Consider the following 14,609-nt stretch of genomic DNA (forward strand, 5'->3'; position numbering starts at 1 on the left):
GTCTATGGGCGGCCGTGGTGTACGGAAGAGATTCTGTGGCATAATTCAAAATAAAAGTCAAAACCATTTTCTTTATCATTTTAATTAAGTGACAGAATAAGCGGTGTTGAGGAAGAAATTGAAAAAGAATTTTAGTGGATTGCTTTTTCATTTTAATTTTGAGTACAAAAATTTTGAAAATGAAAAGGCATTTCTTGTTTTGACTTTTATTTTGAATTATGCTACAGAATCGCTTCCATAGTGGTGCAGCAGTAGGGCGGTCGACCCCACGATCGGAACATTGCAGGTTCGATTCCCGCCCCTGTCACATGTAGAAGTGTCCTTGGGCAAGACACTGAAAACCACCTTGGTGGAAGTTGCCAGTGTTTGGACGCGTGTGTGGATGGGTTTGCGACTGTAAAGTGCTTTGGGCCTTTGAGGAAGGTAGAAAGCGCTATAGAAGTATTCGCCATTTGCCTAAAGCAATAGGAACGTATATATACGGTGCATAAAATGGTCTTGTCTTGCCTTCTCTTTTGTGTGATTGGTTATAAAAATACTGTACAGAGGACCTCAATATTATCAGACATTTACAAAAAAATAAAATAAAAATAAGTAAATTGATTAACAAAAGAAGCATTACAATAATGGGTAAATGTCCTAATATTTACTTTTATTGATATGAAGGTTTGAATAGAAGATGCTGAAGACAGTTTTAGATGGACGACGCTGATTCACCATGGTGATCCCGGAAGGGAAAAGCCAAAAGGAAAAGGTGAATTCATATTTTTTATGGGTACTGCATCCACTCCATTCTGTTGTTTGTTTGTTTTTTACTGTAAAATGCTTTTAAGGAAGATTTGATCTCTTCTGGAGTCAATCTGGAGGTCTTTCATATGCTGGGCAAAATGGTTTCCAAGCAGTTGTAGATCCAATCCTGCTTGTCATTAATGGGCATAACATGTTGGCAAACCTGAAGGAAGAACATAAAAATCAGCATTCAATTCCTCAAACACCAAATATTCATATGATGAGAATGTCTTTTTTTGTGTGGTAATTCTGTCAATTCACCTGGGTGTGTGTTTGTATATGAAATGATGTCAAGTTTAGCTCCCGGCGTTCATTAACCTCTCTCATTAAGTAGTACTAGAAAATATGTAAGTAATTCTGGGAAGTTCAGCCGTTTGTGTGTTTTATTATATGATGCAAACATCTTAACCTCTTATGGAGGTACTTTAGAAATTTAATGTAACAAAATGCTATCCTTCAAAAGTTTTTGTTCTTTTCCTTAAATTAAAATATCTCTGATTATACTCCTCAAACACATGAAGTGAAATTATAGATGAGAAATAAGAAGGAAATCTTCCAGATGAGCATAGTTAAAGGTAAAGTAACATTTATGCTTTTCTGTTTCTCTTTACTCTGGAGTCCTTGGTTTGGATCAAACTGATTTACAAACATGACAATCATATTGTCTTTTACCTTCACACATGCAGTTCCTAATTTGCTGTCTTTTCCTGAATTTAAACTCCAAACATGCTCATGTACTTGCAGTATATTGATTGTTTTCCCCGTTGACATTTACTTTCATAAAAAAACAGAGAAGCAAATAACTGTTTTGAATATTTTTACAAAATAAAAGGTTTTTACCATCTTAGTCCTGGCTGGAATCTCTACTGCAAACACCGTCATGCCCCTGCTGCTGCAGCAGTTCCTGCTCTGCTCGTTGTTTACATGAACAGTCACTTTCTGATTTGTCTGCAAAGATTCAAAAAAATGATGAAGTAAAAGTGCAGAATTTTAAAGCCCCCTGTACATTACATTAAAAAAAAAAAAATCGTTCCCTAAAATTAATTATTTGTAGCCATAAAAATACTATTTTATGCACACAAATTAGCATTTTCTGCATACAAACTAGTATTTTGTGGGCACAAATTAGCATTTTGTAGGTAAAAATGAGCATTTTGTGGCCACAAATTAGTATTCTGTGTGCACAAACTAGTATTTTACTATCTTCAATATCTACTGTTAATTTGTGGCAACAAAATACTTATTTAAGCAAACAAAATGCTAATTTGTGGCCACAAATTATTAACACGAGGGAACAATTGATTATTTTTTGGATGTCATGACCAGGGCTCCATAGAACGTTTTGCTAAGAAAAGAGTAAAATGAATAACAGTTTTTATAAACAAAATTGTAAATGTTTTAAATCAACTTCTGAACACTTTAAACTTTAGGAGATTTTTTTTTCAGCAGTGCTTTAGCATAATTAGGCTTTTCCCACAGAGTAACTTCTGTTTCCATGAGAGGAAATGCCCCTGCTGCATATTAATGAGTCTGGAATGAATAGTTGACCACCACACACTAAAGTATCCAACAATACAGAGACTTAGAGTCTAGATATACCATACACACAAACACCAAACTAATGCAAAAAAAAAACATTTAAACTCTGCTGCAATTTATGAAAATAATTTTCATTCAGAACCAATTATGGCCCCTTTTAGTACTCATTGAGATAAAAAATTAAAGAAATCAGGATTATCCACTCGGTCTTCTTTGAATCTGTGATAACTTTTTAAAACGTTGGTTGTCTACCTTATTGGCAATGACAGAGGAGATTCTGTGCTCCCCTCTGTAAGTAAAGATGAAGACATTGTCATGCCCTCTTAGTGCTTTGGCTCCACTCTTTGCAGTGATGGATTTCTGGACAGCCTGGTTCAGCAGCTTGGGTCCTGATTCCAGACTAAGGGATTGAATGGACGGCTGAGAGCTTTCACAGTACACGTCTATTTGAAATGGACACGCCTAATGACAGAAAAGGTGACAGATTATGCATTTAAGTATAGAAAATTCTATTTTTTTGATTGATATTAGGTGTGTAGCTCACCTCTGTAAGCTCCAGCATATGGTTGTAGCCCATGGCCTCCAGGGTTACCCACAAGTCAGCAGAGTCTCCATCTTTCTCTGTGGCCTCCATCAAGTTCAGCTCCATGAAACCCTGTCGGGTCAGCTGATTCTTTCTCATATCAAAGTTTTCTGCAGATATAGAATACAAACATAAGAAATATAACATCCTACTTAATAATATTTAGTTTAAGAAAAGAGCAGTCATGCCAAAATCACCTTTGCAGACAGCCCATGCCTCTTTATCACACTGCTCTCCACTGGTCCTCAGCTCAAAGAAATTGTATTCCTCCAGGCTCAGCAGGCCATTTCCATCCAGGTCTATCGTGTCAAAGATGTCAGACAGCACTTCCCTGTGGCACAAATTCAGCATCACAAGAAAAGTCAATCTGAGAAATTCCTCGAAATCCCAAATATTTTTAAAAAATTAAATTAAATTCCACGATTTTCATATTGAAACCTCCATTGAGACTAGAATACACATTTGATGACACTGGATAAAATAACTTGTCATCTTTAATCTGGTGATGGAGTCAACGGGCCTGACCTTAGCTCGCGGGTGAAGTCCAACTCCCCGGTGTCAGTCTTGTAGACCAGTTCCACAGATTTACCCGGAAAGTTCTTTTTGTTGTGTTTCTTTAACCTGCAGCCACTGGTGAATGGAAGCAGGTAGTACGTCCCAGCGTTTAACTCTCCCATCCAAACATATTTCTAAAGAAAAAAATGAGATATTTTTAAATTAAATATATCCTTTGATTTATTTAGAGATGTCATTTGTCCTCATAGTCAAGAAACCGATTAATCCTTTAGAACTAGGACATCCTGGAATAGATATTTTTTTAACTAAACAGGGGCTAAAATGAAACATTTCACATCTAAAATCACATCTCACAAATCCCAATTTAGTTCCCACAAACGTACTTCCTTGTCTTTTGATTCAGTAAAGCACACTAAAGTAGCCTCCTCTCTGGTTTCACCAGCTGACATGATGAAAAGCGCTGTGTCTACTGTCATGCATGACGAAGGCTTTTCTAAAAAAAGAGCAGAAGCGATTAAATAATACATGACAATAATGGACATACTGGCACTAAATTTACCCAACTGACACATAATATTTTACATTACAAAAGAAAGGGGGAAAACAAATACACAGTAGAACTCTGGCAGATAAAATGAATTAAAAGTTAATGCAATCCTCGTTCATTTTTCAGTGTGACTGAGTTCTGTTTTTGAAATTTAATGTTTTAGAACTTGATGATTTGAAACAATTGAGACAGAAAAAACTAAAGAAGACAATCAATCAAAAAAAAGTATACGTATATACACATACATAAATGTACACATATACATACATATATTTCCATATACAGTGTGTAATTATGCCATTATAGTTATGCTTAATGATACAGAGCCACATTTGCATTTTTACATAAAGTAAATTACACTTTTTTTAAATAAACTTCCCATTCTCCGGTTCATAATTTCCATTTAGAGTTATTTGTACTTTACCAGTCCCAGTCCAGATTATTTAGTGAACTCATTCCAAGTATTAAAGGAATATCAAGTTACAAAGATGAAGTGCTTTTTGATTATCATAATAAGATTTAAAATCATTTCAAGAATCATTATTACCGTACAGTAGGTAGAAAAGCGCTATATAATATATACACCATTTACCATTTACATATTACATCCTATTGTTATAAATAACTGAACACTTTGAGGTCATATTTTTCAGTTTGGAACTATGGTTCAAGTCACGATCACGGTTGACGTTTGGAGAGGGTGAAGATCTCTTTTGCCTTAGTTATTTACTTGAACTTATTTAATTTACTCTATGAAATGTTTTTTATTACTTATCTATTAGTGCTTATCTTTTGCTCAAACTACCATGACATGACATGAAATTCTCCAGGTCTTCAATATTTCTGACTACTATAACCTTGGCCTGATTACCAGGTTATTGATTCTGGAGTGTTGCTCCAAGTCGTCCTCTTGTTTCTCGAGTATTGGTCTTCTTGTCTTTATTCGTTCAGCCCGTAGCCTCCTCGCTTCTCCCACTAGCTCTGCCACTTGTTTCTGTAGCTCCATCAATTGAATCGGTCAGTTCAAAAGGGGCCCAAGTCCAAGAGGTTTGTTTTTCCAGGAAATGATTTTAATTGCATAGCTTTAAGGGAGACTGCACCAAATGATTAATACTTTACCCAGATTTAGCACCAGTTCATAGCTAACAAATGCTATAATATGAAGCACCTCACTTTGATAATTTCAGGACTAGCCAACTAAAGTCTCGGGACTTGGGCCCTTCTTGAATTAAACAGGGGCGCTGCCATATTGGATAACTAGTGCTGCCATCTATGGGATAAAGCAAAACCCATGCAAGAGAGGCCCAAGTCTTGGAATTTAGCATTAATGCATTTTAAATGTCAAGCATAGTCAATACATTACAACAGACTTGGGACTGTTTTGCACCTAATCAGATAGCTTTTCCCTTAAAGAACATATTATATCTCTATTTGGAAAAATTGTAGACAAGGGCCCCTTTTGAACTAACAGATTCAATTGTTTCTGCCGGCTCTGAATGGCTGTCAACCAAGCCATCAAGTGATTTTCTCAGTTATTTTTCTTTTCAGTAATCACGGGGCTTTTTCTTCAGGGCCATGGTCGGATCATTTTCCCAATAGATTTGGAATAGATAAAGTTTTAAGGTGCCTGAAACTGCTGAGCGATACAAGCTTTAAAACAACGTTTGGAGATTGTATCAAAAACCACGCCAATAGACAAGTGCAGCAAAAGAGCAACACAAAGGTGAAGCTTTTATTTATAAAACCAACCAGGTCCGTGGATGTTGAGTGGACGGATGGTGATGTAGACACGGGTCGTCTGGGGGACGTGGAGCTGGTACTGCAGAGAGCTGATACTCCCATCCTCCTCGACAAAGAAGCATCCCTTCCGGAAGCTGTGGTGCCAGTCCTGAAACGGTTCAAAAATATTCCTGTTTATCACTGGTTAAAAATCAAAAAATGTCAGAGCAAAGAAAACAAACAGCAAGTCTTAGACCCAGATACAGAAAGGATCTGTGAGCAAAAGACAATAATCTTCTTTTTCTTTTAGCCATTTATCCACTTCACAGAAACCAAAACTGATTTTTAGCTTGTATTTAAAGAGGGATACGTTTTTGTGACAGAGGAAGCATATTTTGGGATTTATTAATAAAAAAAAAAACAAGACGGGTTCACTTGATTAACAGAAACAGCAAATAGTTTTAATTACTATTCCAAAGTTTAATTTCTACTGAAACAGGGAGCATCAGCTCAGAAGCAGCTGGAGAAGCAATGCTCAAGCTGATCCAGCGGAGGGCGGGAGTGGCACACGGTGTTCCCGCTGCAGGCTGAGACTCTCTTACACCGTTGCTAAATACAGTCTTCCTCATCCCGATCGAGCAGTCATTAAAAACTGTCACGGGGATACTTTGGCAAAAATTTATGAACACCAGTATTTCTCTCATTTTGAAATCCTGTTGTTCCACAACTAAAAGGAGGGTAATAATTTGAAAATAGAGCAGGAGCGTCAACACCAGGAAATATCCCGTCCCCTCATTGGAGACACATTAAATGAAAACACAGTTGTGTGGACACAAAGTAAGAGGACACCAAGGGCCAAGCAAGCCTGAAATAGGCTATCCGTCTTTTTAGTGGACAAATAAATCACCAAGTTAAACAAAGAAAGTACCATAAAGTCTGAGCATGCTGCTCCTTTAAAATAAAGCCATTTTCTCAATATATTTATCGTCAGCTGTGGTAGGCGTAACAGATCAAACCATAACACTTCAGTGGTTTGTCCAGACAATATTAAATTAGAGAAAATGCCAGGCGCACCTATCCATTGCTTAAGGACATCAGAATGAATGCCTCCATAGAGAGAGGGTCAGCCTGCAGACTAATACACTTGCTGTCACCTGCTGTGGCCACCAAACTGATTTACTGTTTCTAAGAGGGGCACAGGACACTGAGGAGGCCACACCAGCATATGCAGCCCGCCACACCTCGCCTTTGTCTTACTGCGCTTATCTGTAGATGTGAACTATCCAAGCAGGTATTACTCATATGCAGATTGCAGTTTATCACAGAGGGTTCGCATCTCTGAGGTAAGGACACATACACACAATTTCTGCAACACATCTAATCTTCCCCTATAATGTCCCAGCTATTAGCCTGTGGCAATGCAGGAGTTATTACAGAGAGCAGAAAGTCCCTCTGAGGTCATCTCTGGACACTCAATCTTTTACCACTGTAATGCTTGGTCCTTTCCAATCTTAACACAGCATGTGGATCTAAGGGGGGGGGGGGGGGGGGTAAAGCGACGTGTGTGTGTGTTTTAAACTTATTTACCCTTTTTTTTCCTTTGTTGTAAAGCAAACCATCTGAGGCTAAGCCAGACAGGGTTGAAAACAAAGAGCAAAGAATCGATACGGTGTGCGAGTTTCCACCTGGGGTTACACGTGGCAGCGCATGTAGCTAAGAAGTGATCCGTACTGAGGCGAATGTTCACAAAGCCCCATCATCCACACATTTCCAGCTTGAGAAGCACTGTTTCTGCACCTAAAACATGTTTGTTTGTTTTTTTTTCAGTGACCTGTTTGCCAGACCTGATCTCTGTTGAAGCCACGCTGGATTTCAGCTGAATACAGTGGTTTAAACACTAAATTAAATACAAAAAAACTTGGTGTAGCTTGTATAAAACAATGTGTTTTCCTCCTTAAAACAGTTGTAAATCAAAACATGTAATGGATGGTTCTTTTGTTCCCTCTGACCCTTTTTTTTAAAACTGTATTCAAGAGTGTACAGGTTTTCTGAAATCTGTAACACGATAATTGATGAAAATGTTGGGTTTTATTTAAGTAAAATGAACTCAAAATAGAGAATGGTGCTTGAAATCTCCTGATTTTCACTCTAACTGGTCGCCAACCAGATTTGGCAGGAAACACATGAAACCTTCTGATGGAAAATTCCCTAAACTCATAGCCAGCAAGTCATTATTCAGGGTACCGGGTTGCTTCTTCGCTGTAGCGTGCCAAAGATCACACCACGAGGCATGAAAGCAAAAACGATCAATTCACTCATGTTGCTCTTTCTCTGTGCTTTCATGATCTAAACTTTCCGTGTCCAGAATGTGTTCCAACAGCCACACTGGAGAAATTCAGTACCACTCATGTTTCTCATGACAACTGAACAGAATAAAATGACTTCAAACTCATCATCCTTGCTCTTCAATTTGCTTCTGCCTTCACTCCTCAAGTATCAGAGTAACAAAAATAAAGAAGGATTGTCAGGAAGACACAAATAACGCCCAGTATGATTAGCACCACTGCCACGGTTGTGCTTATTTACGCAGGCCATGCTTCTCCCAGACTCTGAAATATCTGATGTGGTGAGAAAGTTCAACTGAAGACATTTTAAAATGTATTATCTATTGTGTTTTTAGGGATGTTTTCACTGCCAAAGTACTGAATCCTTGATTTGATTTACAACTATTATATTGTTACAAAAACACTTTTCATAGAATTAGTGGTAAAAACAAAACAAAATTGAACAACTACTCATAAGTTACACATTTTTACATTAAAAAGTAACTTTTAAATGCAGAATTTTCTCCTTTTCATTCATGTCTCCTTTATATTTCTTTATTCTATACTGGCATAGTCTACTTCAAGTTTTAAAAATCGCTCAGATATAAAATGGCCTATGAAAAGTTGTTTTGGTAGAGAGTATTTTGAGGCTGCAGAAAAAACTTTTTAAAACTCACCAAAAAAGTGACATTAAATCAATTATCAGTTCAGTTCCTTTCTCTGGTTATGCAATAAATCAAAAAACCTAAATATGCTTCGGTTGAAAATGCACAAATTTAAAGATTTGGTGGTTTTGTCTATTTTCTATGGTTCTAAAAAGAAAGATGCTGAACATTTTATAGTATAAGACATTTAAAGAAAAGTAATTAATAATGAACATAATATGTGTCGCTAAGTGGAGGGAAGTTACCTGCAGACCAGCAGGTTCTAAGACTTGGCTGGCCTTGGTGCTGCTGGATCTCATGGTAACGGAGTTTGAGAGGGATGAGCGTCGGCTGCGAGCAGAGGAAAGGCGGGACGATGGCTTGCTGTCTGCGACACAGAGACGCGCAAATAAGACAGGAATTAGTCACAAACCAGTTTTTAAAATTGACAGATTTATGATAAATAGTCACACACTTTTCAGAGAATTGATGAATCGAATGACATCACCCGATAAATAATTTGATCTTCTCAAAAGACTATCACTAAACGAGGTGAGAATGTTTTGGGATAAGGTTCTAAGAAAGCATGCTCTTTAGTCTGAGTCCCATGTCATTCATTAGAGCAGCAATAATCAGACAGGACACAGTTTTAGATCCATTATCTCCCACATCGTTCTCCTTTTGACATTATTTAAAGCCAGAAAATAGGAATTTACTGGTGAGAGGTCTGACTGTTTCTAGGCTTAGCATATCAAGATGCTGAGTAATTGGACAAATTTACACACATCTTGCAGGGGCTTTTGAAATAAATAGCCTCACTGTCATTGCTTTAATTATGAATGATGCAAGCTCTTGTGAGGAAGCAAGCAGAGAGGCGCTGAACTGTGGTCCTGATAAAAACTATTGATGTGATGCTGCAAGTGATCATACAAACAGATTTATTAAGACTAGAAAAATGTCGAATTATCTGGGAAGAATTGGATGACTTATTTAATTTTCACTGCAGGACGAATAGATGCTTTCCTTTAAAAAAAAGACAAATGACAGAAGAAACGGGAGGTCAAATAGCTCCGACTGTGAAGCATCGGATGTCTCCGTCTTGTTAAAGCCACAAATCAATACAGAGGAGAGGCCCACTAATATGATAATCCAGACCATTATCTTGCACCTTATTTGTTTTCACAGCGTTGGTCAGCTGGGCCTCTTCTTTAATCACCTCCCCAGTGAGAAAAGGAGGAACTCTCCAAATCAATAAGAGGGGCAGGCCACATAAATCAACCCCATCTTTCTTCCCACTGAGGGCTTATTCCTCAGCCATCATTTGTTCAGTCAAGCTTTTCTTCAAAACTGTAGTTCTGGGTGGAAAGGTGGAGATTTATAAAGTCTTTAGAGTTCTGAAATGTTATTCCGTCTTTGTATCTGCTAATGTTTCCAAAAGGTCTCACTTTAAACAATTTGAAAAAGGCTTTTTTTCCTCTTCAGTGAAGACAAAGCTTTTGTCAATGTTTTAATGGCAGCCATGATTGCCCAATTCCAAACACTTTCCCACCTCCCTCAAAACAAGATGACCTTATTGTTTGCTGTCATGATGTATGAGCAGTTAGACAAGTGGGGGGAAAATATCAATTGGTCAACTTTTTTTCTTGACTTGTACAATTAATCATAAAGGTGTGACGGGGGAGTGTGTAAAATTGGTCCAATCCTCTGCTCCTGTTCTATACTTTGACTAAATCCCAATACGGGTTACAAAGGTTTCAAATATTAGGCCTGCAGTACCTTTCTTTAGTGTTGAATCAGAGTCGGCATGGTGAGCCGCTGCCACTTCTACTGCTGCTGGGTGTGTAGACGCAGTGCCCTTAGGAAGGCTGTATGATTGACTGCCAAAGTTTTGCCTCTTTAATTTCCCATCAGTCTCAAGTTTCTGCATAGCAACCGTTTGGCACTGATGCACAGTTGATGCAAACAATCTGCAGAACTGAGAGAAACGACAAAAGCAGGACATGGCTGCAGCATTTAAATCTAACAAGAAGAAATGTAAAATGTTAATATTATGTCTGAAAATCAAAACCAAGATACCTTTGCAAAACAGTGAATGTTTTTGGATCTATTTCTTTGTTTATTAACAATTATTTTCCTTACAAAGACATGTTAACAAGGTAACATGTCTTTTTTGTTGTTCTTTTTTGGTTGGATGACAACCAGGTTGTCAAAGTATGCTGAGCTTTGATTTAACAAGCTTAAAGTCAAACGTGATTTGCTGATTCTTAGAGAAGACACTAATCAATCAGCTAAACTACAACCATCTGCCTTTCTGGCTTTAATTTCTATTGTTTCTTTATGTGAAATGATGAATCAAAATGTTTTGTAAAAGCCGTAATAACAATTTTGGAACTGCATTTAGTAGCATTTGTTTTTTGCAACACAACAGTGCACATTATCAAGCATTAAACAAAAGAAAAAGAACCAAAGTGCAGTTTTTGACGCACACTGTTTGGACATCTTGCATGTTTAAATCTAGTGAATGTATTAAACAAAGCAAAGTGATGGAAATATTTTTTCTGATTTTTTTTTACCTCTGCATAGTCCAGTTTGCCATCTTTGTTGACGTCAGCTAACGAGAAAATAGTGTCCACCTCCTCAGCTGTCATTTTCTCACCTTTCTGAAAGATAGAACATTTGTTTTCTGTTTTAAAACACTTGTAATCGAAATACAAAAAACAGAAATTGTCTCAAGTAAGTGATTTAGTGTTCATCTTAATTAATTTACTTTTTCATGCACATACATGGAATAAAATGAGGTCCCATCTGCTTTAGATATTATTCTAGTTTGCTGCATTAAGATAAAAGAAAACTTCATATGTTTTACGTCACTCACTGTGGTTAAAGCCTTTTCCAGTGCACTGTGGAAGATGTAGCCATCCCCATTCACATCCATAGTTTTGAAAGCTCTCATTAGCTCCGCCTCCTCGGTTTGTCTTTCACATTTGAGTATCTCACAGAAGTCATCAAAGTTCAGTTTAGACGTTCCAGGACTCCAGTATTTACTCAGAGTTGCTTGAGATGGATTTCTACCTGCCTGTTGAAGAACTGAAGAAAACAAAAAGTCATAAAGGAAAGAAGAAAAAAAACAATATTCAGTTTTGTAAAAAAAAAAGAGAAACTATAAAATAAACCCTCATTAAATGATTTACACTTGAGCTTATCTAAGTTTTGCACCAAAGCAAATGGTGGGTTTAAAAAAAACCCAAAATAATTTACGAGTTATTGATCATTTTAAATCTTTAAAAGCCAAAAGAGCAATGTTTTTCTATTGTGCTAGACCTCTATTTAGAAGTTACATAACTCAGCCCTGACACTGTCATTAACTTCAAGCATTAGACTGTTTCTTTAAATGACTGCATAGTGAACTAAATTACCAAAATTGACTCCACAATTCAGGATGAAAAATGTGCTTTTATCATTTGATGTCAAGGACTAAATTCTTTTTAATATTGAGAGATGTATACAGAGGAAGTTACAATGAACTTTAGCTCAACTGATAGTTGGAAATTCAAAAGCGTTAAAAAACCACTAAGCCTCAAATCCATGAGATGGGATTTATCTGCCTCAGACATACATACAAATGACACGTCAGCCACAACATGCCAGATGCTTATTGTATATTGTATAGCAGATATGGTTAAATCCTAGATTTATATCAAAGATCTGATTAGGAAAAATGTTACTTATGCATTAATAAACAAAGGCAAGCCACATTTACATGAGCAGTGTTTCTGCTTGCTTCTGACTCAACCATCAACCATAGTTATGAGGCAAAACTACTGATTTACCAGACCAGGTGAGATTTTTTTCCTATCTTCTTTTGTCCACCGTGTGAACTTCACCCTCTGGTTCCCACATTTTGACAATGGCTGTGGCTTTTCTACAATCTTGAATCAGTCCAAAATTCTTCAACTTTTGCCTTCAATTAGGAGTATTTAAGGCTAGGAAAACAGTTTCTTATTGGTTGTTTGCACGTTTCCAAGCCTATTGTCTGAGGTAGTGGAGGATCAAATCCACACACTGTCTGCAGATCTGAATGATTTGGTGTGCTCATCCTACAGGAACAAGCATGCAACATATTTCACTTTTTCCTATTGTTATGGCTGATACCATAAATGCTTAAATGAATGTATAAACGATAGAATTTATTCACTGGGAGCTTATAAAAATGGAAGTTAAATTTAGGGGTTTTATCCTAGTTTTTTATTTCTGTAGGGATCATATTTGATCTGTGAAATATATATGTGTTTATAATTTAACAATACCAGCACAAGAATTTGATTTGAACTGGTTTATTTCAAGCAATCAAATAGAAAAAAAGCACAAAAACAATACAATAATCAGTTATACATTCATACAATAACTAATCAAACTTAGGATAAGTAGACATATTAATAAATATTGCTTGAAAGGGAGTGGAAGGAATTAAGGAATTAAATCAATGTAATATGTCTTTCTTTACTGGTACTTCTTGCGTAACGTGCTCGGTGGCTAGCATAAGTCACATAAAAGCTTAAAAGTCATGATCTTACCGTGACATAACTGCTGCTTTGAAGTAATATTTGTCAAACTAGATCGGAACACGGCCAGATACGCAGCTCTACACTGCATATAGAACGCCTCCTCATCTTCAGAGGAACGTCGTGATTCTTGAAAAGACATATTTTGTTTGTTTCACTGTCTCTAGTTTCCGTTAGCTTGTCCTTTTATAAAACGCGGCAAAAGCTAATCAAGTAAACGCGCGAAACGGCACAACAACACAGCATAATTATGTCAATTCAATCGTTATCGTTTAATCGTTACTTTCATTGCATATCAGAGGAAACATGTGCCCTTGTCGCATTGCTACCATCGACCGCTCGTTGCTATGTAAACAAAAAACCCTGACAGTGCATCTGAAATAGGGCACGGAAGAAACAAAGAAAAACGTTCCGCGCAGTCCATGTTCTCCTTTTTACTGTCTAAATTCCTAATTTTCAAGAATTAAAAGGGCTAAATAATTGTCCTATACAAAACTAAAATACTGGATAACCTCCGTAGCGTTGCACGACCTTGTGTCTTTAGCCTAAAGATAGAGGACATTCTCTTTTTAGATCCTTTGTATCTGCAAAACTCATAAAAAATGGAAACTTAGAGTACTTCAGAAAACCCAAGGTGTACTTTGCTCAAGAAACCAGACCCAGAATCTGCAGAGACAATTGTATCTTTTAATTTAGAATGAAGCTGGGCTACAAATGTATTTAATTTATTTCATATACATATATACATCAATAAATATGCCCTGATACCCTTCGTTTTTGTCATCTTTAATTGAGGTTGTCTTAGGGAATGTTTATTTTATTTTACTTCATTTATTTTAATCTTGTTTTATTTTGATTTAGCAAAGCCCTCCATGTAAGGAATTGCAGTCTTTTCTATTGGTCAGTTTATTGTGCCACTGGGGTATCTGATGGCTGGCAATAATGCAATTATCCCAGACTTTGCCCAGACTCCATATGAAGGAGTCCATCCCAGACTCCATTTGAAGGTATTTGGCAGGTCGTCCTTTCCTTGAGACCTCTTTATGTGCAGGATTCCAAGATTTTTGTACCTGTATACAACATCTACCATCTGCCTTGTGGTGCTACAATCCGATGTATTCTAATATTGCTGTATCATGTTAGTGTGGATCAGTGAGACATGTAACTCCTTCAGTCCTCGTTCACTCTCAGAGTATTGTTCCATTTGCAAATGTCTTGGTATTCATGTGTTTGTTGTTTTTGTTTGAACTGGAACAATGCAAAAACAAAAACAAGAAAAATCAGAGAAGACAGGAAGAATTTACTGAAAATATATTCATATATCATACTTTTATTGCAAAGCTGCCTTTTTTTGGCCATTCTGTATTTGTACATACAGTGCATGAA

General features: G+C 36.9%; 1 protein-coding gene across 1 annotated transcript; it reads right to left on the reverse strand.

The window, feature by feature from the left end:
- Window positions 1-631: 631 nt before the first annotated feature.
- efcab7 (EF-hand calcium binding domain 7) lies at window positions 632-13,606 on the reverse strand. The gene is made up of 13 exons (XM_004068021.4): window positions 13,236-13,606; window positions 11,537-11,748; window positions 11,235-11,321; window positions 10,438-10,636; window positions 8,928-9,049; window positions 5,724-5,862; window positions 3,811-3,920; window positions 3,437-3,600; window positions 3,109-3,242; window positions 2,873-3,021; window positions 2,581-2,790; window positions 1,630-1,737; window positions 632-952 (listed from the first exon to the last, which is right to left on the reverse strand). Exons 1-13 carry the CDS (start codon window positions 13,363-13,365, stop codon window positions 872-874), a joined length of 1,845 nt encoding a protein of 614 aa, XP_004068069.1. The 5' UTR covers window positions 13,366-13,606; the 3' UTR covers window positions 632-871.
- Between the last annotated feature and the right edge of the window lie 1,003 nt (window positions 13,607-14,609).

Source organism: Oryzias latipes, chromosome 4, assembly GCF_002234675.1.
Source record: "Oryzias latipes chromosome 4, ASM223467v1".
NCBI classification, from domain to species: domain Eukaryota; kingdom Metazoa; phylum Chordata; class Actinopteri; order Beloniformes; family Adrianichthyidae; genus Oryzias; species Oryzias latipes.